The sequence below is a fragment of the Esox lucius genome, chromosome 12 (genome assembly GCF_011004845.1).
Source record: "Esox lucius isolate fEsoLuc1 chromosome 12, fEsoLuc1.pri, whole genome shotgun sequence".
NCBI lineage: Eukaryota > Metazoa > Chordata > Actinopteri > Esociformes > Esocidae > Esox > Esox lucius.
In genome coordinates, this window is record NC_047580.1 from 6,317,583 (window position 1) to 6,341,401 (window position 23,819).

A 23,819-nucleotide genomic window follows, 5' to 3' on the forward strand; every position below is an offset into this window, starting at 1 on the left:
CCCGCCTCGTTGAACTAATGATTGACACTGGCTGAACAAATCACGCGCAAGGGAATCTTTGGTGGAGGCGTTGGGAAGAAACGTAGGGGATGGCGCGTTCGTCTACTACGTTATATCCAAAACATTATTCGTTCCTTCCAGTCATTTTCTTCATTTTCGGGTAAGTATTCATTGTTTTACGTGGAAGACAATTTTATCATTTCAATTTCAGTAAAATACATTATGTTGAACTGGCATTCTTTTCAATGTGAATACGGAAACTGTTAGGTAAGCGGTTAGATACTACTGTACTATACCTTGTCATTATATTATTAGGTAGTACTGTATACAGCGACTTTTAGGCTTGGCTAGGCTAGGCTAGCTGGTCAACAGCAAAGCCAGTTGAATGCAGAAAAATGCGATAGTATCAATATATTTTGTATTACCGAACACATTTGTTATATTGTAGCTAGCAACAGTATGCCATTGTAAAATGTACATATACGACTATGTAAGTAACTTTCTAATGATAAGGAAACTAGCTACATAGAAATGAGGTTCACCCTCACCACTGACTGCCATTTTTCACTCTGGCCTGTCACTCATTCAGCCATGCCTGACCTCCTGACCTCAGCCTCTTCACATTATAAAACATCATATTCATTATGGTATTGGTTGTCAAACAATATCTATAAGATATGTGTTTTGACATGATTTTGCTTAATCATCTCAATGTGTACATTTATAATAATTTATTTTATTTCTAGTGCTTCTCTAAACACTCAAGGTGCTTTACATGAGGGGGGGCACTCAGTACTTTCTCAATTTGTAAAACCCTTAGTGATGCAGGGCAATCCATTTGTGCCAGAATTACTAACATTATAAAGTGGAGAAGTGAGGAGTAATATGATGTATTTGGAATAACGGGAATGATCAGCCTATATGACCAGTAGGGAATTTAAGCATGACACTGGAGTTAATACCAATACACTTTGGATTTTTATTATCCATTGAGAGATAGAGAGTCAGGACAACTCTTTTACATCCTATCCAAAAGGCAGAAGCCTACGCACTGCGATGATACTGTAACTATCATGGAGCATAAGGGTTTGACCTTAAGACTAGAGGGAAGACTGTTCCTTCAATACAACTTCAAGTTGCCTAAACATCAGACTTACTATGGATTAACAGTCTGAAACATGTCACCCGAGAAAATAACTAGTCATAAGCTGGAATGTTAATTCTATTTTAACATTCTTTAACGGGTGTTGGTCCTGTTTTGAATTTGGTTGGAAGGAAGTGTCCACAGCAAAGAAGTATTAACTCATCTTGTTTGTTTTCTCCTGGCCTGATGTACAATGTGCAAATCACACATGTTTCAAGGTTAGTTTTGCTCTGCGATTGTTTTGAAAATACAAACCAGAAATAAATAGAGCAGAACCATATACAGACTAGCTAACATAATTTAAAGGTTGGTTAAAAGCCAAACAATACCCTGTGGATATTTTGTTTTGGTTTACCTCTTATGGACAACATTAGTGGAAAACTTGTAAAATATGTTCAAGTGTCTTCATGTCCCTCTGTAAGAAATGTGCATTGATGGGTAAATTTTTCTGTACTTATTGTTTTTTAAATCTTTGCTAAATTAACAATTCCAAGAACACTACACAATGATCCAGGGACTAGGAGTGAAAGCTAAAAATAAATCAATATAGTCCTAGCATCCGTTTAAACAACATTTGCCATTTACATTTCAAACTCAAACAATTCACTTGCTGATACTGGTCCTAGATCCCCACTACGAGCAAAAGGTGAAAAGGCTCTGTGTGTTTGTTTCAAATGATTATTTACACATTTAAGTACAGTTAGTACTTGCTTGTGTTTCAGCTCCTGAACAATACATAAGAAGATTAATAAGAAGATAATGTAAAATATATATTGTGTGTAGCCATTGCAACAAATATCCTTTTTGGAAAGATGGCACACATACTGTTGCTGAGATAAGATAAGGTTTTCCATGTAGGTTAGGTGTGGATTTCAGATTTTGTACTTAGAAATGTCTAATGAAACCTGGTTGGGATGACCAGTCGGAATTGGCAAACACTGGGCAGTTGTTATAAGCCAGTAGTGGAAACAGTGAGGGGTGCCAGAATCTTTGTTTAATAACCTGACTGATGTTATCCTTTTTTAATTCAATAGAGGGCAGCATTGCACATGTGTGGATAATGAAACCAATTCCATTTTCGTCAAGTCCAACTTCTCTACTAAGCACACAGCATGTGTGCTCACAAGTTACAACAGTATTTCCTTGTAACTTTTCGAATCACATAGCCATTCACTTCTGAGGCAGGCGCGTGGCCTGGTTGGCTGTTTAAACGCTACTCCAATTGACATCGATGTACTGTCCTGTCTGAGATAGCTAACAATAACAGACAGCTGCTGTTACCTGGGTGAATTATTTATGGGTTTTACAAAGCACCTGACGCAAGTGGGAGTTTGCTTGGAACATGTCAACACACTGGAACCTGCTCTGGTCTGCATTACAAAAGCCCTTCTTCCCCAAACATTCTAATGTGTTAAGCACCATTTCCTTGATATTCAAACTGCCCTACGTCTGTTTCCCTAGACATTAAATAATGCTCCACAACAAGAACCGTTCACAGAAGAAACTATTCCATTACTGTGACTGTCCTGAACATACACAAACACACAGTGCCCCAAAATGAGCAATTACAAAATAATGTTTGTAGTATTATCTTAATTTCTATAACTTAATTTAAGCAAAAACATTATTGGCCATTTTGTTTCAAGTTGGCCTACTTTCCTACTCTTCTAGTCTCTCTTTCTTTATTAGGTCTCTACTTTCAAGTTATCTTTGGCCTGATGATAAATAATTATGATTATCAATGTTTTACATAAGCTCTTAGCTGAATCTCACCTAATTAAACTGCACACTTAATAGCTATATTTTTACTTAGGAACAAGCCTATGAATAGCATTGGCTTTTGTATTAAATTAATTTGTATTGCCGCATCATTTTATTTGTGGTGTACAGTCACTCTTGTAGTTGTTTTGGTAAAGAGCTATGCTCTCTCTCCCTCTCTTTGCCCTAAAGACTGTTGAGAAGGAGGGGAGGGGTTTAGACAAAGGCCTTCTTTACCAAAATGGAGGCTACAGCAGAGCAGCCCTGCTGTCCTTTTTTCATTTTCTACATGCTGCAATTTCTTCTTTATAATCCGTTAAAATAACACAACTCGCACCCGATGCAGCCTTAGGTAACAGTATAACATTGTTGTGTGTGTTCTTTAGGTCACAGAAATGTGGTTAAATGTGTTATTTTGTGATTTGGGCCTAGTTCTTTCTCTCTTTTTTTCTCTCCCTGTCTCTCCCGCACTCAGAGCTGTTCCTGGCTGCGCTGAACAAAGATAATTACTCAGGAAACGCTCTGGCCAATCGGATGCGGTCTTACATCCCGTCTGTGAGAAAGGGGCCAGTCAGGGCCCGGCTACTATCACACAGGCCTGATCGCCTTGCATGAACAGCGGAGCCTTCCCCGGCTGAGGGCTGAGGGTGTCCTCCATGTTTTATAAGTGTTGACATAACAGTGTGTCAGGCAGCCATGCATCCACAGAGGTAAGCCCTGTCTCTTTATCTCAACTGCAATTACAACATTCCTTTCTCTCTTTTGTGTGACTGTTGCTGTGCAAATCTAAATGTGTACAACTGGAAAAATCACTGATAGCTTTTCCAAAGGAGTGGGGGTAAGGGGGGGTAGTGCGCGGGGGAGGCCTTGCAAGGCCCACTGCTCCAAAGAGAGTTGAGGGTGGGGGTGGGGAAAGGACTCTCACCCCCTGCTCTGTGTCTCTCTGTGGAGCAGGGTCACATGCGTGCCCCAGATATCCTGGCTGCCCCATACCGGACAGCTAAGTGGACCAAGTCCTGGTTTTTCTAATGAGAGTGAGGTCCAAACGGACAGTGTCTTATCCCCTCTCCACGGCGCCAGCTTGGTAGCGCGTCATAGCCAGAGGGGACTGGGGGGGCATCAGAGGAGTGCTAGTGGGATGGGATGAGGGTGTCGGACATCTTTTGTAAGTACTTGGCAGATTGTCTTCCACTGTTTCGATTTCATGTCATGCCAGGCCTGACGCGGTTCTTGTGGGTGGGGGTGGGGGGGGTGTAACTGAACAGTACTCACAGAGGTGAGGTAGTAAATGTACATTGAGAATGTGAGGGAATGGAAGGATTTTCCTCTGGCTGTGACACACATTTGTGTCTCCAGTCCAGCCTGACCCATGTGGAAGCCTCAGAGTCCATTCATCTGTCCCAACACAAACCAGTTGTCTTAAGGGGTCTTGAATTTCATATTATGTTTTTTTTCTTCTTTTTTTCCTCTCTGTACATTAGTCGACCAGTGTGGTATTGTTGCATTGAAGCTCACAGGATACGGGGTGTCAGTTTAGGTTCCTAGGCCTCCAGTTTACAGGGCAGTGCTACTTTTGCTCTGTAGTGCTTGCCCTTGTAAAGCTGTTTCATCTGCTCTGTGCCTCACACAGCTGCCATTTTGTGTTCGTAATCGAATTCCCCTCTGGGTAAAGCTCTGCTTGTGTCTTCATGAATCCAACTGCCACTGAGACACACTGTACATGTTGACGACTGCGTATTTTGGAGCCTTTGTGTGTTTGCCTTCAGCCTGACTCATATTTGTGTGTATTTGTGTGCTTGTATTCTTGACACCCCACCTACACTGGCAGTACTCAATCCTCTCTCAACTATTTATAGCTGTAGTGGCAAAAACCCCATGAAATGCTGATTCATTTGAAAGCATGATTTGGTGTTTCATAAACACTTTGGCCAAGAGTATCGTTTCCCCTTTGTAAGTAATTTCACACAGACAAAAATGTGTGCACCAGCTTTACTGTTTGAAAGGGGTCGGGGAGAACCCCGAATAATATAAGCCACGCTATAATATAGAGCCTCTTACAACCATGATCAATTAGACTACCTTTAGTTTTTGTGAAAATATCTTCAGATAGACCTTTTATTTTAATGTTAACTTGGGAACTTGCTACATCTCGTGTGCTACCTACAGATACTGTCCTGAGTGTTTCCTCCCTCAAAGTAGGGCTATGTAAACAGATTTGTCTTGTTCAGCTAACACTCCTGCGGTGTAGATGTAAATAGCACAGCAATGTTTTGGAAACTATCAATTAATTACATTTATCATTTTAGTTTTCTGTTTGTTATCAGTAGACTACAGTTAATCAGACAAGCAGAAGTGCAGAAGTTAAGAACTTTATCATTTTGATCTTTTTGCGGTCTGGAAAGGCTTCCATATAAAATAGCTTGTAACAGACATTGAATTCACTTCTCACATTTCCAGTTGCAACCTGCTCTTGGTTTTAATAAAAATGTAAACCTGGTTTGTTGGAATGTTGTAAGGTGGGACTTTACATAGGAGGGCCAATCTTCAAGTAAGTTAAATGCTTAACTTACTTGAAGTGCTCATAGCAACTGTAGTGTTTCCTTCGTTGCCAGCATGTAATGAAATCTGTTAAAGATGATGAATTAAACCCTTTAGTTGTCTGCACATGCTTGTGAATTGTTGCATTGTTCAAGAGTCCTATACTGTTTATTAACTTCCATTACTCAAACATGTAATATGGTTAAGATGAAAAGTCACTCAGAAGTCTACATCAGTAGTTGAATACTCTGTAACGTTATGCCCTGGCTACTAGCTACTGTGACCATTCTAGTTCTATCTGAGCTCATGCTATGTGCATTTTCTTCACATTTCGCCCATAAATCTTTAGTAAATATGAATAGGACCCTAGTCATGATCCCTGTAACAAATATAAATAGGACCCTAGTCATGATCCCTGTAACAAATATAAATAGGACCCTAGTCATGATCCATGTAACAAATATAAATAGGACCCTAGTCATGATCCATGTAACAAATATAAATAGGACCCTAGTCAAGATCCCTGTAACAAATATAAATAGGACCCTAGTCAAGATCCCTGTAACAAATATAAATAGGACCCTAGTCAAGATCCCTGTAACAAATATATGGATATAAAGTCTGTGTCATTGGTTGTTGTTTTACCGTTACCTTCATTAACACTTCCATTGCCTCTGTTATTTATAACACCTCTGTTATTTGTAACTACAAACATCCTCCATGGTATAACAACACCCTCTCCTCCCCATGTACCAGTTACCCAGTGATATGTTGAAAAGTGTTACACATTAATGGTAAATAGGGGGCTGTTTAAAAGGGGTTTAGATAAACATTACATTATTTGTAGGAAACATACCAGTGATCCTATTGGTATGTATAAAATCTACATCTGTGGCTCTCAATTCATAAAAACATGAATTTGGTTGCAAATTAGGTTGTAGTACGGTTTCCACTCATGTTTAATATTAATTTATTTTATGGGTCAACACAATTAACTTACTCCCTTGTTTCCAAATTAGTACATACAATACTTCAATAATGAATATTTTCTCCATGCAAAATGATGAGCAGAAACCTAGATTAGATGGTGGCAAACCTAGATAAGACTTGTTTGCGATTTGTATTGTAATATGTATCGGGGGGGGTTATGTTCGTCACTCTTAACCGTCTTCGCTTGGTTGTAAACATCATTATATGAACGGCATATCAACATCCATTATATAACGCTGTGCTTTTTTGGGGATTCATGTTAATTAACTATTGACAAAACCAGAAACAAGTAACCCAATTCATTTTATAGAGCCTTTGACTAAATCAGCTTGAACATGTATATATATTCATGTTGTGTTCCATATGTATTACATACATACATGGGAATGTTAGTAATATGGATATGTATTACATACATACATGGGAATGTTAGTAATATGGATATGTATTACATACATACATGGGAATGTTAGTAATATGGATATGTATTACATACATACATGGGAATGTTAGTAATATGGATATGTATTACATACATACATGGGAATGTTAGTAATATGGATATGTATTACATACATACATGGGAATGTTAGTAATATGGATATGTATTACATACATACATGGGAATGTTAGTAATATGGCGACATGTTAACTTTAGGAGATCTTCTGGGGTACGCTGAGGCAACATTACTTGTAAATTCAAAACCAGGCTTTCAAAGAGTCCTCTTGGCAAGCTTGTTATTTACTGCCTTACAGCCACAAAGAACAACCTATTCTATAACCTCTTACCATTCATTTAGTCACTCTCAACAGACAACCTTTTAAACTGAGGGGAAATTACACTGTTTAATGCAGGGGAATTTCTGCATTGCAGCAGAAAATGTTTTTAAGGAAGAGGGAAGCCTGCACACAGGGAGCAGTGTGGGATAGCACAGCCAACCAATCATGTCCTGCCATGCAAACCTTTCAGCCAATTACAGCAGCAGCCAAGGTTAAAGATTGACAATTGCTGTGAGAGCGGCAGCACAGGGAGAGCAGGGGCCTTCTGGAAAATTCCACAGCCATCTTTGTTTCATCCCCTTCCAGCCCAATGTAAAAAAAAAAAACAGGCTGAAGGATTTTCTTACATGTTCTGTGCTGTAAGACAAGGTACGCTACCACACTTCAATTATCTCTGTTATGGAAAGTTTCTTAGGTTAGAATTGCAGGCGAAATTGAATCATGTGTATAATGAATCTTATCTTTTTGCAGTGATTACAGCGTGAAGAGGCAGGCAAAAGCCTGACTCCTCTTTCGGCACAGCTGTACCTTATATGAGTGCTTTTGCGGTGTCTTGAGTGGACAGTAAATGTGGCGTTGACAGTCTTCTGTCTCTCGGAGACCGTGTTCTCTGTCAACGTCAGAGGCTGCATGGTGACGAGGGCACCAGGTTGTTTTCTCCATCAACAGTACTGATCCTCAGTGGATTCAAGGACAAATTACCAACACAAAGCATTCAACAGCACAAGCCTGCTTTTATGGCACCACTTACAGAGCAGGATAGCAGGTTTCTAATCAGGAACCCAGCAGAAAATGTACGATACACAGCTGTGTCACATGAGAACAAACCAGTGTCTCCTCCTCACAGATAGTGTAGGTTTGTGAGGTCTGTCTTTGCTGTCATACAGCGTGTACACCCCCCCCCCCTCCCCGTTATTAAACCAAATTATTCTTTGACCGAAACGCGCAAAGAGACTGAAGACGGAGGTAAAATGGAGAATATCTCCAATCGGCAGGATTTGTCCCTGGCTCGGTCGCCATCCCTCTTCTCTGCCTCCCTCTCTTTAGTAGGCAGCGTCAGTGGTTCGGCTTAACTGTGTTTTGGTGTTTGGATGTTGAACTGTAATCTCCACGGATCTCCTGGTCTGTGAGTGTGTTCCAGTGGAGCCTCGGTCGTTGTGGGGGATGGGGGAGAGGGGGGAGGGGAGCCGGCTGTGCCCTCCATTTTCTGTGACGAGAAAACCCTGCTCTGTCTCTGATCGCCTGTTTCTGTGAGGAGCCGGTTGAATCTCGAGGCACAGTCAGTTTGTGTGTGTGTGTGTGTGTGTGTGTGTGTGTTTTCGTCTTCTGTCAGGCATTCCTCCTAGCTGGGTGGGTGTAGTCTGTGTAGTCTATCAATGTTATCCCACATTTGGTTCCTATGGAATATTCCCAGATCCTGGAGATATTTTTTCTTGTGTGATTCTGGTAGGTTTTTTTGGAATGATGCGTCTTTTCTGAAATGGCCTCTGGATGAACACAGATTGTCTCTCGACTGGTTATCCTGTCTGCCTGGCCAGAAGCTGCAGGATCAGTGTGGCACTCTGGCTTCTCCGCAGGCCTGTTTCTGAGGGAATAAAGAGTGTGAACCGCGGCACCCAGTCATCTCCCAGTGCTTTCTCTCACTCTCTGCTAGCACATGCACCACAGAGAGTTGGCAGACGTTCTCCGTCTTTCACATGTGCCTCGTTGGTTTGTTCTCGTGTGTCCGGAACATGAAGGCCCTGAAGGGGGTTAGCACGTCAGCAGAATGTCTACACAAGGCAAGACTCCTATGTTGGATACTTTGGGATTTTTCTTCCTTTCTCTGGCCCAGAGAACAGTGCGGACTACTTTGTGCTACAGTCTTTTTGATAATGGAGATTTATCCTTCTGATCATGGGGCTTCTGCTTCGTGGATGTGTCGACTAGGGCTGCTCGGAGTCTGTGAGGGATCAGTGTGTTTGAGTAGGACATCAGGGTTTACACTGTGTGTTAATGGGGGTTGGCGTTATTGGTTGGGTTGATTTAGTTAATGGCCTCTTTTAGAGTGGTGTTCACGCATGGGTGCTTCAATGGCTCCACAGCTCTGTCTCTGGAGCATTGGGCTCTCTCCTGACTCTAATCTCTCCTTGTTCCTTATAGATCAATGACCTTAAGAATAGATCAACACTAATCTCATTCCAAGTGTTGTCTGCAATATTCAGAGAACACCATTCCCACCTGACAACGTCTTGAACCTTGTGTCAAAGGCTGTCTCTGTCTCTCTCTAGCAGTGGATACGTGCCTATTAGGCTACCTGTACGTGTCATTTGATCTTCCCCTGACACATCTCCTGTCCTGTCAGCAGCACCCAGGGCAGGGCTAACTAGTTCTGAACTGGTTCAGCGCGTGACCTGTGGTAAATCCTGAGGAGGGTTTTCTTTAAGCAAATGATGAATGGGACTACATCCTTGGAATGAGGCCCTCAGTGGCCCTTACAAAGGAGGGGCTGAACTCTCAAAAAACCCCATTCATCACCAAGTATCCCCCCTTTTCTTCCAGTCCCTTTTCTTCTTGAGAGGAAATGAGATAAGGGCGAATCCAGAGACACAAAAAGCTGCTGGCTTTGATTTGGACATTTCTTTGAATTTAGTTTTTTTCTCATTCTGTGCACAGTTGTTGCTGTGGAAATCTGATTATTGTTTGGGCTGTTCAGAAATGACATTTGGGTTTGTTAGTAGGGCTGGATGTTTCCACCTCACAATCCAATACTACTGTGATACTTTGGTGTAGTATGATAGACTATGTATTGCGATTCTGTATTGGGATTCTATAAATGTTATTTTATAGCCATTTGATGTCTGCCGCAGGACGAGAGTAAGCCATTAAATGTTTTTTTGTTCAGTCATGGAGATTGAAGCACTGAAATCACATTTCTTATTCATGATTGATAACTAGCCATGAAGCGGAAATACTAGTTTTTGTGCAGGTATAGCCAACTAGTGTAAAATAATATTGTGATTTTATCTAAATGTATTTGCTGTATCATTAAGTAGTATCACTTATTGACCAAACCAACATCACTATTAGGTAATATACCCACAGGTATATCCTGTATCGTGCTAGTCAAACCAAGGTTGATTGTTGCGAGGTTTCTAAAGTGGTCTGTTGCTGTGGGCTTCATGAAATAGGCCAAACAGCCTTTGGGGAGACCTGTTGTTCAAAGTGGCTTCCAAGATGCACAGTCTCTCTGCACTCTGAGGCAATACTTGTGTGGTCTAAAATAAACTCCCAACTTGAGTTTGCACGCAAGCGTAACCAGTTGTTAGGGTCTCAAAGATTTATTTAAAACCCCAAACATGAATTCTGCTTTCGAGATAAATTGTTCAGAAAAAGCTTTTTGGGTGTAGTTAGTTGAGCAAAGTGGGCCGCGAAAAACGTAAAATAAATGGCCTCATCAGGACCCGTTGTCTCTCCATTGTTTCCTTAAGGACAGCAAGCACATTTCCTACTTTATTAAGTGTCCTTATTTGTGGTGCACACGTTGTGCCCAGCTGAATAAAGAGGACCTATCGCTATGGAGATTCTCTCCAGTGGCACCCAATTGAACAGCAACCCCCAACACCTGAAGTATGTCTGACTGCGATTACCGACAATTATAAACCGCGCGGAGGAAGTCACTTTAAATGTGATGGCTGAGGTGCAAGTCAATTGTACGCCACTTCGGTTACACCTCAGATTTGGTAACGAAATATGGTTAACCTATTGAGGTTTCTCAACCAAACGGCCTGAGGTAACATCCATGGAAACCTGCTGAAACTCTGGTGACTTGGTCCTCTGGGGCCCAGCCCGCCTTAGGTGCTGTTCCACTTGTTTACCGGGTGTCAGGATGTTTTGTGGGTGCCGTTTGTGACTCTCTTTTTCTTTTCTTTCTCTCTGCCCTCGTTCTGTGCTGTGCAGTCTGGCTGAGGAGGAGGTAAAGACGGAGGCAGATGTTGTAGAGGGGATGGACGCGTCCGTGCGAACCAAAGGTAAGAACACGTTGTTGCACACGGACACGGATGTGAACGAGTTGGTTTTGTCTTCAGGAGACGTGTCTGCTGTGATCTAATGGCGCTAGACGGCAAGCGATGTAACATTGAGTTCCTGTCATATCAGTGAAATGTACTCTGTATCTGCCTCAGTTGTGGTTGTAACACAGGTTCAATCTTGCCATCACGCCGTGGATGATAATTAGTATTTAGGGGGCATCCTTCAAATGCAATCACTGTGCTAGCTCACACTTCATGTTGAAATGCAGTTGCCATGTCGGCATACCAAGGAAGATGTTAATGTATCATTTAAAATGTGTTGCCAGGTCTGGAAAACCATCAGCACGGTTATGCACCCAAAAGGTCTTATCTGGTCGTATTCAGCAGCCATCAGAGACCCCTGGTCTATTAAGTTGTCCAATTGAGGGGTTCTGCTAACAAAAAAAAGGCTCAAGGCTTTACACTGCCTTCAACCTTTACAATGGCTCTTATCCCTGCTTGAGGAGTTGAGTGGTGCTGAAGACGATGTGTATAGAATGACGCTAGTCTTTCACGCTAGGTTTCTAGTCTCCTCCTTCTAAGCCCTCATAAGCTGCCATGTTGCATGTATGTTGACCTGGCCTCCCCTCCCCTCTGCTCTGCCCACTAGTGTCTGACCCAGGGTCAGCAGAGCGGCCGCCAGTGACTCAGAAGAGGAAGGTGCCTAGCCCCACCCACTCCTCCAACGGCCACTCTCCCTCAGATACCTCCCCCAGCCCCCTGAAGAAGAAGAAAAAACCAGGAGCCGTCTATAGCAACAACAAAGACCAGGTAGACCAGGGGGAGTGAGTGAGTGAGTGAGTGTGTGTTTGTGTGTGTTTGTGTGTGTTTGTGTGTGTTTGTGTGTGTTTGTGTTTGTGTGTGTGTGTGTGTGTGTGTGTGTGTGTGTGTGTGTGTGTGTGTGTGTGTGTGTGTGTGTGTGTGTGTGTGTGTGTGTGTGTGTGTGTGTGTGTGGGTGGGTGACTTAACTTGCCTCTAGGTTTAAATGAAAAGTACTCCTGCCTGTTATACAGATACATTTGTTCAAATAAAAACAATAAATGTTTGTGTATCATGTATTGATGATGACATAAAAATGGATGCTCTGATAATCGTAAGTGTTTCTTTAAGTGAGACAGCTTATACATATTTTTTCAAACCTAAAATATCTTTTTTTGAAAGAACAAGATAGTAATGCATGAATGCTGGCTTTATATAATATATTTATGTTGCTAATTTACTCCCATTTGTTGTGAATGCTTTGTTTTACATGGATGACACAATAAACCCCAAGGTGAAACCTCTTGAGTTCAGTCCCACTGATAAATACACAAGTCACATGTTCTGACCAGTCACATAGATATGTGCTGATTAGCATTGTCTTGTTTTCTGATTGGATGATAAGTGGGTTGATGAGGTGTCAACCATGATACCCAACACAAGACTGACTATTGGTCCTTCAAGTCTCCAGTCGAACTAACGCTATAACATGCTAAAAACACAGAATGATGGTATAGATGTTGAACCACACGTTACAGACATGCCTGCTCTGGTACTGTCAAGACCAAACGAAACAGTCTGGTGTTTGGTGCCTTATTTTGTCTTACATATTGCTTCTTACCCTGCCTTACCTGTCACTGTGCCATTCCTTGTGTTTGTCCTGTTGCACTACACCTTTGTGTTTATTTTCTGCGTGTGTTTTGAAACCCGCCCCCCTGTTTCTCTTGCCTGCATTTCAGTCAGAGCTAAGACATGGTCCCTTTTACTATGTGAAGCAGCCATCACTCACCACAGACCCTGTTGATGTTGTACCGCAGGACAGCAGGAATGACTTCTACTGCTGGCTGTGCCACCGCGAGGGCCAGGTGCTCTGCTGTGAGCTCTGCCCGAGGGTGTACCACGCCAAGTGCCTCAAACTGCCCGCAGAGCCCGAGGGGGACTGGTTCTGTCCCGAGTGTGAGGTACTCGCTTGTGTGTTTGTTGTGCGTGTGTAGGTGTATAAATGTGCGCTCGCCAGACATATTTGCTTGACCACTAGCTTAACATCGCCTGCTCTCTGGGTGTTGGGGTTGGAGGCAAGATCGGTATCAATAACTCACCATTTTAATTTGATATTGTGAACATTCTCGTACGTCAAATTCTCCAAAATCCGCCGTCATTGAAGGTGTCTAATAAATGACTTGTTTATGGTATAAATGTACTGTTGCCAGCTGCCTTGCATGACGTGTTTGTGCCGCAGACCGCTGCGCTACCGTTTTGACTAAATCTGTTTTGACTGTGTATAAGGGACCGACATTAAGGGGATCTGTATTTTTCATTTGCATGTAGAGATCTTTGGACCCAAAAGCTTGTTTGAGCATGAGCTGCTCCATTGTTGACTTTCCTCATTTCACAATCAACAGGGTGAACTGGGTGGGACTTCCTTTAGGTTAAGTGAGGATCAAATTATTCCATCCGGGTCATTAGGAGGGATCAGCCAATGAGTTGTGAGCAGTAAATCCTCACAATAGCATTATACCTGCTCAAACTTTTCAGTTGTCCTAAGCGTAGTAGTAGAAAAAACTTCAATGGCATTGCTCATGCTTTCACATAATGACAATACAATGATGCGATGTCGATCTAAACCTATGATTTTGCCGCTATGAGGGCCATCACCACAGTCTCCAATGAGTTATGAACAGATGCACAGCTAACAGCAGCCTGGCAGTTGTATTTTGAATGGGTGTGTTAACCCAGGCCCTGTGCTTGGTATTCTGGCCCATTTTGACCAGCTACTAGCTGCCCATGGTACATTGTCTTCTTCATTCATTTTCCAGAAAATTACAGTAGCAGAGTGCATAGAGACGCAGAGCAAAGCCATGACAATGCTGACCATAGATCAGCTGTCTTACCTGCTCAAATTTGCCCTCCAGAAGATGAAGCAGCCAGGGGTGAGTTGACAACCTCCAGAGCCCCACAGTCCAGCCAGAGTTGGCAGTTGGGTAATTCACGTTTGCCTGTTTCCTTCCTGAGCAGACTGAGCCCTTCTGGAAGCCTGTGTCTCTGGAACAGCACCCTGACTACGCAGAGTACATCTTCCACCCCATGGATCTCGCAACACTGGAGAAGGTACCATGACTTTCATATTTACATTTCAGTCAGATTCGCAAACCCTTTTATTTAGCGCAGTGTTTCCCAATCCTGGTCTTTGGGACCCGAAGGGGTGCACGTTTTTGTTTTTGCCCTAGCACTCACACACCTGGGTCCCCAGGACCAGGATTTGGAAACACCAATCTAGAGCGATCAATAACGCTCATATCTAGAGCGACTACTTGCAATAACTGAATTCCGTTGAAGCTAAAATAATGTTCCCTAATGTTAATACGTTTATTTGTAGAATATGAAAAAGAAAATGTACGGCTGCACGGAAGCCTTCTTGGCGGATATGAAATGGATCTTGCACAACTGCATCATCTACAATGGAGGTGGGTCGCAAAAACACCTGCTTACCAGTTTATGTACAGTACCAGTCAACATTTTTGACACATCTACTCATTCAAGGGTATTTCGTTATTTCTACAATTTTCTACATTGGAGTATAATAGTGAAGACATCAAATTAATGTCATGTTTAGTCCATAATATGACAAGAACAGTTCAAATAACCAAAGAGGAACGAGAGTCCATCATTACTTTAAGACATAGAATATTGAAAATTTCTCAAAGTGCAGTCACAAAAATTGCTCTAATGAGGACTGCCAGAGGAAAGGAAATGCCAAAGTTACCTCTGATGCAGAGGATAAGTTAATTAGAGTTATCAGTCTCTGCAATCAGCAATTAACTGCACCTCTACTTCACAGAGTTTATGTAACAAACACATCTCAACATCAACTCTTCAGGGGAGATTGCGTGAATCATGTCTTTATGGTTGAATTAGTATAAAAAAAACCACTACAGAAGGACACCAATAAGAAAAGACTTGCTTGGGCCAAGAAACACAAAAAATTGACATTAGATGGGTAGAAATCTGTCTTATGGTCTGATTAGTCAACATTTTAGATTTTTGGTTCTTGCCGCTGTGTTTTTGTGAGACATATAGTATATGAACGGATGATCTCTGCATGTATGGTGCCCATTATGAAGGATGGAGGAGAAGGTGTGATGGTGTGGGGGTGCTTTGCTGGTGACACTGTCCATGATTTATGTTGAATTCAAGGTACACTCAACCAGTATAGCTATTGCAGCATTCTACAGTGATATGCCATCCCATCTGGTTTGTGCTTAGTAGAACTATAATTAGTTTTTCCATCAGTCTCCTTCAACATTGTTAGAAAAGCATTCCAGGTGACTCCCTCATTAAGCTGGTTGAGAGAATGCCAAGAGATGCAAAGCTATTCTCAACGCAAATGGTGGCTACTTTGAATAATCCAAAATATAAATATATATATTTGTTTAACACTTTTTTGGTTACTACATGATTCCATGTGTGTTATTTCATAGTGGAATAGTAGTGAAGACATCAAAACTATGTGGAAAATAGTAGAAGAAACATCCTTGAATGAGTAGGTGTCAACCTTTTCATGCTGTTGTACATCTACTCAGCTTTTCAAACACTTTATTCTGTTTTTTTTGTTTTTTTTAGCTAATCACAAACTAACAGCAACAGCAAAGGTCGTTGTGAAGATCTGTGAACATGAAGTGAGTACCATTTTTACACGATGAGGGAAATGCCAGACGGAAGATTGTTTTTACTTGTTGTCTCTTCCAGGTTGTCTGTTTCAGTGATGTGGAATCTTGTCTTTTTCAGATGAATGAAATCGAGGTTTGTCCTGAGTGCTATCTATCGTCGTGCCAAAAGAGGGACAACTGGTTCTGCGAGCCGTGTGTAAGATAAATGTTTACCCCTAATATTTAAATACATATAGGTCGTTCTCTTTACTATTTGACTTGGGCAAGTTACCAAGAGGACACATCCCTATACGTGAGGGCTTTAATCATTTTAATGCAGTCAACTGGGTGGGATTTCCAACAGGAAAAATCATCAAATGACTATCTGTGCTGGAATGCTATTTCTCACAGCAAAGCTCTCTGTCCATCTCTTTTCAAAATGTGGTTTGTTTCCTAAAGACAAATGTAGGTTAGCCTGAGAGGCCACAAACTGTCTTTAGATCATAGGTGACGTGTTGTTCTCTGCCCCCCTTACCTTCAGGGCCACCCACACCCACTGGTGTGGGCCAAGCTGAAGGGCTTCCCCTTCTGGCCAGCCAAAGCACTGCGGGAGAAAGACGGACAAGTAGATGCACGCTTCTTCGGACAGCATGACAGGTGAGGTGGCAGATGGAATGGACCTGTTATCATTTTACCTTTAGCACTGCTTGTGTTTCTCTTACTCTGACACGATTCATGTGCTTATCCTACTTTTAATCATCGTTTTTGTTTATTCCCCCAAGGGCATGGGTTCCTATTAATAACTGCTACCTAATGTCCAAGGAGATTCCTTTCTCTGTCAAGAAGACTAAGAGCATCTTCAACAGTGCCATGCAGGAGATGGAGGTCTACGTGGAGAACATCCGCAAGAAGTTTGGGGTGTTCAACTACGCCCCCTTTCGCACCCCATTCACGCCAAACAACCAGCTCCAGATGCTGTTGGATCCGGCCAACCCCAGCGCGGGGGCTGTGAAGTCAGAGAAACCCGACAAGATGCGCTTCAACTTTGACATGACTGCATCTCCCAAGATGCTCCTGGGCAAGAGCTCCCTGTCGAGCGGGATAGGGCGGAGGATTTCTGTGACGGACATGCCTCGGTCTCCCATGAGCACCAACTCCTCGGTGCACACAGGGTCTGATGTGGAGCAGGACGGGATGGAGAGAGGGCCCAGGAACCCCCCGTTCCAGTACAGCGCTGGGGAGGAGTCCATGGACTACACCGGTAATAACCTGCTCCTGACTAACACACGACTGACCAGCAGGGCGTCAGCGTAGTCACTGTCTACACACAGGTTTGGATCAGGACCTACACGGTTTGTAGAGGTTATAGTGTTCATGTGTCCACAGAGTCCCCTGTCTCCGTGAAGATGGGCCATGCAGGCAGCGTGACGGGGAGCCCCAAACCCTTCACCCCCACTCTGGTGCCCAAACAGGAGAGGGCCCCTGGTACTGGCAGCATCCTCAACCTCAACCTGGGTGAGTCCCATCCACCCTCTACTTCTGAAGACCCTTGCTGCCTGCCTGCCGGGTTAGGGACTGCATCTCGGTTGTGTGTTGAGTGTCATTTTCGTCACAGATCGTGTGAAGGCTGAGATGGACCTGAAGGAGCTCAGCGAGTCGGTACAGCAGCAACAGCTGCAACAACAGCAGCAGGGATCATCCCTTCTCAACACACCCAAGAGACCCATCAGGAGCCTGGACAAGACCATTGAGAGTTGCAAGGCCCAGCTAGGTATGCACACTATTCATGAAATGCGTCTATCTGTGAGTGACACATTTGAGGCACTACTAATGCCGGGCTCACGTTGATCATGTATGGTAACGCTGATTGACGAGTTGCCTTTGTTCCCGCGCAGGCATTGACGAGATCTCGGAAGACGTGTATAAGGGCGTGGAACATAGCGACTCAGAGGATTCCGAAAAATCTGACTCCAGCGACAGCGAGTACCTCAGTGACGAGGAGCACAGACCAAAGAGCGTCGCCAATGACGATAAGGACAAAGCGGAGAGGGAGTCCAAAAAGAGGCCCAAGGTGAGTGCCCAAGGAGACGATAAGGAGGCCGTAACAGGCCCCAGGGAGAAAAAAGCTTCTGAAGCCCTGCTAAAGGACAGACAAGGCAGCGTTGCTCCAGAGAGAGACTCCCAAGAGAAGCCCAGGACCCCCCAGACTCAGCCCCCAACAGACAGACCCAAGGCCCCAGAGGAGGGAAGGGCCAGCGCACCCCGAGCTCCGGCTGGCCCTGACCAGGACTCTGACTCGGAGAGGGAGCTGGTGATTGACCTGGGTGATGAGCAGGGGAGTCGTGACCGTAAGAGGGCCAGGAGGGAGCCAGGAGCTTCAGCCGCTAAAGCTACAAAGGAGCCCATTAGCACCAAGCTGGAAGGTAAGGGCTCCGTTAGTGTTTAATGTGATTGATGTACTCTATATAACTGAGGCCTAAAGCCTCTCCAGAAAGGAGGAAAATACTGATTGTTCTGTATTGTATGTAATTCATTACTTTTTAATGTTTTTTCATCCAAACAGGCAAGTTCTCTTCTGTGGTGGCCCCTTCTCCAGGTTCAGCCACGTCATCCAACCTCAAAGAGCCCAGTGTTCCCATCATCAACCCCCCACTAAACCAGTCCTCCGGCACGGGCTGCAGCCAGCCCAGCTCGGCCCTCACCACTGCCGCCCCTTCTCCGGCCCCCGCCTCCACCCCCACCCTCTCCTCCTCGGCTGCCTCGGCCCAGTCGGCAGTGAAGAAACAGCGCCCCCTGCTGCCAAAAGAGACTGCTCAGGCAGTGCAGCGCGCTGTGGTGTGGAACCCGGCCAACAAGTTCCAGACGTCGTCCCAGAAGTGGCACATGCAGAAGGTTCAGCGGCAGCAGCAGGAAGAGCAGCCGGCCACGCCTGCCCAAACACCAGTACCGGTTCCGGTCCAGGCTCCAACGCAGGCACAGACACGAAGCCCACAGCAGCTCCAGTCACAGCAGCATTCGCAGGCGTCCTCCAGTACACGCTACCAGACCAGACAGGCAGCAAAAGGTACATAGAAGCCCAACGTTCACTAAACACAAACACATCTCATCTGGTTTGTTTTGGTTGCTCATGTTGTCCTGTGGTCTTCAGCTGTGCAGCAGAAAGACGGCCCTCAGACCTCCACGTCATCAGTCACCCTGGTCACCACTTCCTCGTCTTCATCCTCCTACCTGGCAGGAGACTTGCAGATCCCCACAGCTTCAGCCGACGTGGCAGCTGACATCGCAAAGTACACCAACAAAGTAAGTTCAGTATGATGCCCACGGAAATGTTTTTACATTAACACTGATTCTGCAACACAAACAATCAACCAGTGCAGGATAAGGTGGCTTTGTCCCCCCCCGCTTCTGTTATGCAATTAGACAAAAACATGTAAAAAGAAAAACTACCGAAAACTTTTAACAGAAAAGATCCCCTACCATACCTTTACACGAGACAGATTTGAGCCCCCTCCCCAAACACACACACACACAAAACATATTGCAGTCTGTGACTTATAATAATCTCACTGTATCTTTTTAGATGATGGACACCATCAAAGGGACAATGACCGAGATCTACAATGACCTTTCTAAAAGCACTTCAGGAAACACAATTGCTGAGGTGAATGTTACAGTGAATAGAATTTTGGTTGGTTCCATTTAAAATGAATTGCTGGAATCAATCCAAAAGTAAGTTAAAGGCATTGCAGCTTCAAAGCCATGTTCTTGTGTTCATGGAGATCCCATTCATGGTAGATGCTGCTGCCTGAATAAGAAATAGCCTATTCAGGCAACAGCAATGCTTATAGACCTATTTTTTGGATTGGATTTAGGCTTTAACTTGTCTCTCCTGTCTCATTGCATTTTATAACTGTTTAATGTTTTTGGCTAGATCCGGCGGCTGAGAATAGAGATCGAAAAGCTTCAGTGGCTACATCAGCAAGAGCTGTCGGAGATGAAGCACAATCTTGGTTTGTTCTGCTCTCTGTTTCCTATTAATTAAATATAATTAATTAAATATATGCAATCTGTTAGGTTGGTGTCATTGAACATGTTAGTCTATAGCAAACATATACAATGTGAATGTAAGTCATGCAAATATTCTTAAAGAAAATCTGCATGTTTTTCTATTAGTGGTGTATAACTACCAAACTGACTTTGGGAACAAAAAGCTGTTTGTAATGACAAAGCAATGCAAGTGATCATCCAGAATTGTCTACAATGAATTGTGAAGCTCAACCAAGATGCTTGTAATATATTTGAACATAACATGTAAAGAATAAAATTGGTAGTAAGACTTTGTGGCATTTAGGGAACAAATACAATTAATGTCATGGTACCAAAATTAACATTTCCAATATGTTCAAATCAAGTTAAAGGTACGTAGAGACACATTTCCGATTCTTGTATGTTCATACCAGAATTGGGGAGGATTTGGGCCACAATGTTAAAACCTTACAATTTGCAAAAGGTGCCAGAAGCATTTGGCACATTGATTGCTCTCAAATGAATACGTTTATAGACAATTAGTGATCCCACCAAGACAAATCCAAAAATTGGCAAGATAAATATTTTACTGCCACATCCTGTTTCAATCATACCCGTTGTAACATTTTTTTTAATATACACAGCATGGTGTGCATTAAACTGTGAATGAAAATATGTCAGACAATTTGTATGTGAGACTTGTATTCTGATAACTATAATGCAAATGTGTGCATTATGGCCGTGTGTATGGAATATCCTCATTTAAAGAATCTTAAACGTAAGACCTGAATGCTATTAATTGTTTTAGTATATAATGATAGTATTTATATTAATTCAATAATTGATTGTACTGTATTTGATGTTAATTTGATTGAATTGGGGTGTATTAAATATCTGGTATGTCTGTTATGTAGAACTGACTATGGCGGAGATGAGACAAAGTTTGGAGCAGGAGAGGGAGCGACTGGTGGCTGAGGTAAAGAAGCAGATGGAGGTGGAGAAACAGCAGGCAGTAGATGAGACCAAGAAGAAGCAGTGGTGTGCCAACTGCAGGAAGGAAGCCATCTTCTACTGCTGCTGGAACACCAGCTACTGTGACTACCCCTGCCAGCAGGCCCACTGGCCAGAACACATGAAGTCTTGCACACAGTCAGGTATTACACCCACACACACAAAAATGAAGTGTCCGTGCAGCAGAAATTCTGACAAGCCTTACAACTCATGCATTAATAATGTACACATTACACCCCCTCTTTAGCTCCCTCTCTATATTTTACTAACTAAACACATGTTCATGTCTCACAGCAACAGCTTCTCAGCAGGAACCAGAGGCAGAGTCTACCTCAGATCCTTCAGCCAAACCCCCAGGTCACTCCTCCAGTGCTCAGCCCCTCTCTGGGTCAGGACCTGCCCCAACAGACAAAGGCCCTTCTCCTACCTGCAGTGTGGACAAGAGCAAGGACAGTGGCAGTGTTACTGTGTCCTAACCACTACACTGCACAACCATTTTTACTCTACAATCATGCAGTCTGTAAAATGTGTCAGTTGCAAAGGGACTAGTGGCTTTGTCAAATAGACCAAGCCTTTTTTGCCACCCAACTCATCTGGAAATGTCTTGCAAATCTCATTATGAAAGGGGCATTAAAGAAAAACACCAGACACCCATACCCTTTCCTAGCCTGGGTTAAGGCTTTAAAATGTATGACAGACAGCTCCTTTGTGATTCAGCTGACCTGTCTCTGGTTTTGTTTGTCCACTATGTGATCTGATGTTTCAAGCCATTCTTCATCCTCCTCAGAAAGTCTGTTAGATGGGAGGATCCATTTACATTTTCCCTGTGACTGTTAATCTGGATGAAATATCTGTATACATTTTTGTTCCCATTTTCTCCTTTCATCCTTTCTGTATTCCTCTTTCACTCTACCCAAATGCTACAGGTATCGACAGGTCCATCAAAATACCAGACATCATTTTTTTATATATTCTGACAACAATCTTAAACTTGAAACCTGTGATGCTGCTTGTTAAAATATACCACACATCTTCATAGTTACTTGCCACCAGATGTCAAACATCATATTCTAGTGCCAGACATTTTGTGGACATCCAATTATCTAAAATGTCAATGATTCTTCATTCTAAAATGTAAATGATTCTACAATGCAAATTTAAAAGGTTTTTGTCAGAGGTTGAGAGGATGTATTTGAAAATGTGTGACCAGTATACACAGACACCATTTCATTCAAGGGATAGCATTACTCCCCATGGGTGTACGTTATTGGTTCATACTTATTGTCTATCATAGGTATTCAGTGTATACATAGAATTTAACGAACTGTGATGTATTAAAACTATAAAAAGGTTAACTGTACAAAGTTTTTGTAAGAAGACACATGGACAATATTTATAGTGCTATGAAAAGCATATGAGATTCTCTTTTTATTGTACGGTTTGTAAATGAAAATCACTTTTACAAATGTCTTGAAACAGCTGTCTCTGGAAATCGGTTTTATTTGAAAATGCATTGTAAGACTTTATATGAATGTCACCTGGACCTTCTGCTCAGACTCACTGAACTATTTGTCTCATCAACCTTCATTGTGGTTATTCAATGACAATGGAAGTCTACTCCAAAATTGCTTAGGAATATGATAATGTTGGAGGATCAAGGAAACAGCAAAAGTGACTGTATATTACTTCTGAGCATGTTTATTTCCCCTTTTTTTGTATCACATGTTCTTGTTTACATATTGTACATACAGTAAATGGATTGTTAATGTCTTTAAGAAAAATAAAACAAGTCTGACCAATATGTCTATTGAAAGCATTTTCTTGGAATTTATCATCCCCTACTAGGGAACAATGGCTTAGCTAAGTGGAAAACGGCACTACTAATGATTTTTTTTTGGTAGTGATTACATTTAAATTTATAGATATTAACAGGAAAGAAAGCCTCGAACGATATATAAAAACCTGCGACATCAGCGTATAGTTCAAAGCAGATCTCTATATCGCGAGAGCCTAATCACTCAGTCTTCACGAATCTTTACAACCGCCGAATTAACTATTCCAATTCCGGAAAGTACCTTCAAACTAATAGTTTCTCCATTGGTCATTTTAACTATAATCCTGTCCAGAGTGACATACTGCACATGATGGATAGTATACATTTAATACCAGAACAGTGTTAAACATTCAGTACAAATTATATTACTCGACACAGGGCAAGGTCCCACTCACAGTCTAGGTTTTTGTCTTTAGACCGGAGGGAAAAGTGTAAAAGGAGTCACTGCAATGCTTGGACGAGAATGTTGAAACTGGTTGAAACACAAGTTACATAGGGGATTTAACACAAATAATCTCCTTCCTGTATCTAAACTATGCCCATATTTATACACAAGTTCTGGTCCCTAGGACTACACTAACAGTATATTTATCACAAGAAATACTAGTGTACACAGACACTATTTCATGGGAGTAAAGGCATTAAGAATGCAACAATATTTATTTTCTATTTGCATCTATAAGGAACAATCTGCATCGGCCAACATATGTTCATACATAATTTCCAGACATCATCTTTTGCTCCACACAGTAGTCTACAAGACATGACTTATAAACACACACCCATATCACAAAGTTCATATGTTTCCATTGGTTAACAATAGCAGAGGATTCACACACTCAAGCCCTTCTTTTAAATTGAGATGCCACGTTTCTTATTTTTGTTTTGTGTGAAGCATTCAGTATTTACTTTTGAAGTTCTGAACTTCAGTAAGCACCTCTATCTCTCCACCTAGAGATTAATCTTTAGGGTTTAGCTTTTAATTAAGGGGATTGTAACAAAAACGTAATGTGATTTAGAAAAAGGTATACACTGACCCTTTATAATTAAATTAAACAAAATAT

The 23,819-nt window shown here is 42.5% G+C and overlaps 1 protein-coding gene across 6 annotated transcripts; it reads left to right on the forward strand.

The window, feature by feature from the left end:
- Positions 1–73: 73 nt before the first annotated feature.
- Positions 74–22,722, forward strand: LOC105013999 (protein kinase C-binding protein 1-like). 6 transcript variants are annotated; one of them, XM_010875930.4, is made up of 21 exons: positions 74–160; positions 3,378–3,612; positions 11,150–11,220; positions 11,870–12,030; positions 12,978–13,199; positions 14,055–14,168; positions 14,254–14,346; positions 14,615–14,702; positions 15,859–15,914; positions 16,024–16,101; positions 16,426–16,541; positions 16,667–17,145; positions 17,271–17,399; positions 17,500–17,655; positions 17,780–18,307; positions 18,448–18,948; positions 19,033–19,184; positions 19,465–19,545; positions 19,816–19,894; positions 20,825–21,064; positions 21,216–22,722. In XM_010875930.4, exons 2-21 carry the CDS (start codon positions 3,599–3,601, stop codon positions 21,395–21,397), a joined length of 3,540 nt encoding a protein of 1,179 aa, XP_010874232.2. In that variant the 5' UTR covers positions 74–160; positions 3,378–3,598; the 3' UTR covers positions 21,398–22,722. The 6 variants fall into 6 exon arrangements, with proteins under 6 accessions (XP_010874232.2, XP_010874231.2, XP_010874235.2 ...); XM_010875929.4 differs by lacking the exon at positions 74–160 and adding an exon at positions 2,924–3,254; XM_010875933.4 differs by lacking the exon at positions 74–160 and adding an exon at positions 2,924–3,254 and having other exon boundaries at positions 13,056–13,199.
- The last annotated feature ends 1,097 nt before the right edge of the window (positions 22,723–23,819 follow it).

Excerpts from the sequence above, each read along its gene's own strand:
- LOC105013999 (XM_010875930.4), top strand. Across the intron at positions 15,915-16,023 it reads TGAAGATCTGTGAACATGAA|ATGAATGAAATCGAGGTTTG; the intron begins GTGAGTACCATT and ends TGTCTTTTTCAG. Across the intron at positions 19,895-20,824 it reads GGAGATGAAGCACAATCTTG|AACTGACTATGGCGGAGATG; the intron begins GTTTGTTCTGCT and ends TCTGTTATGTAG.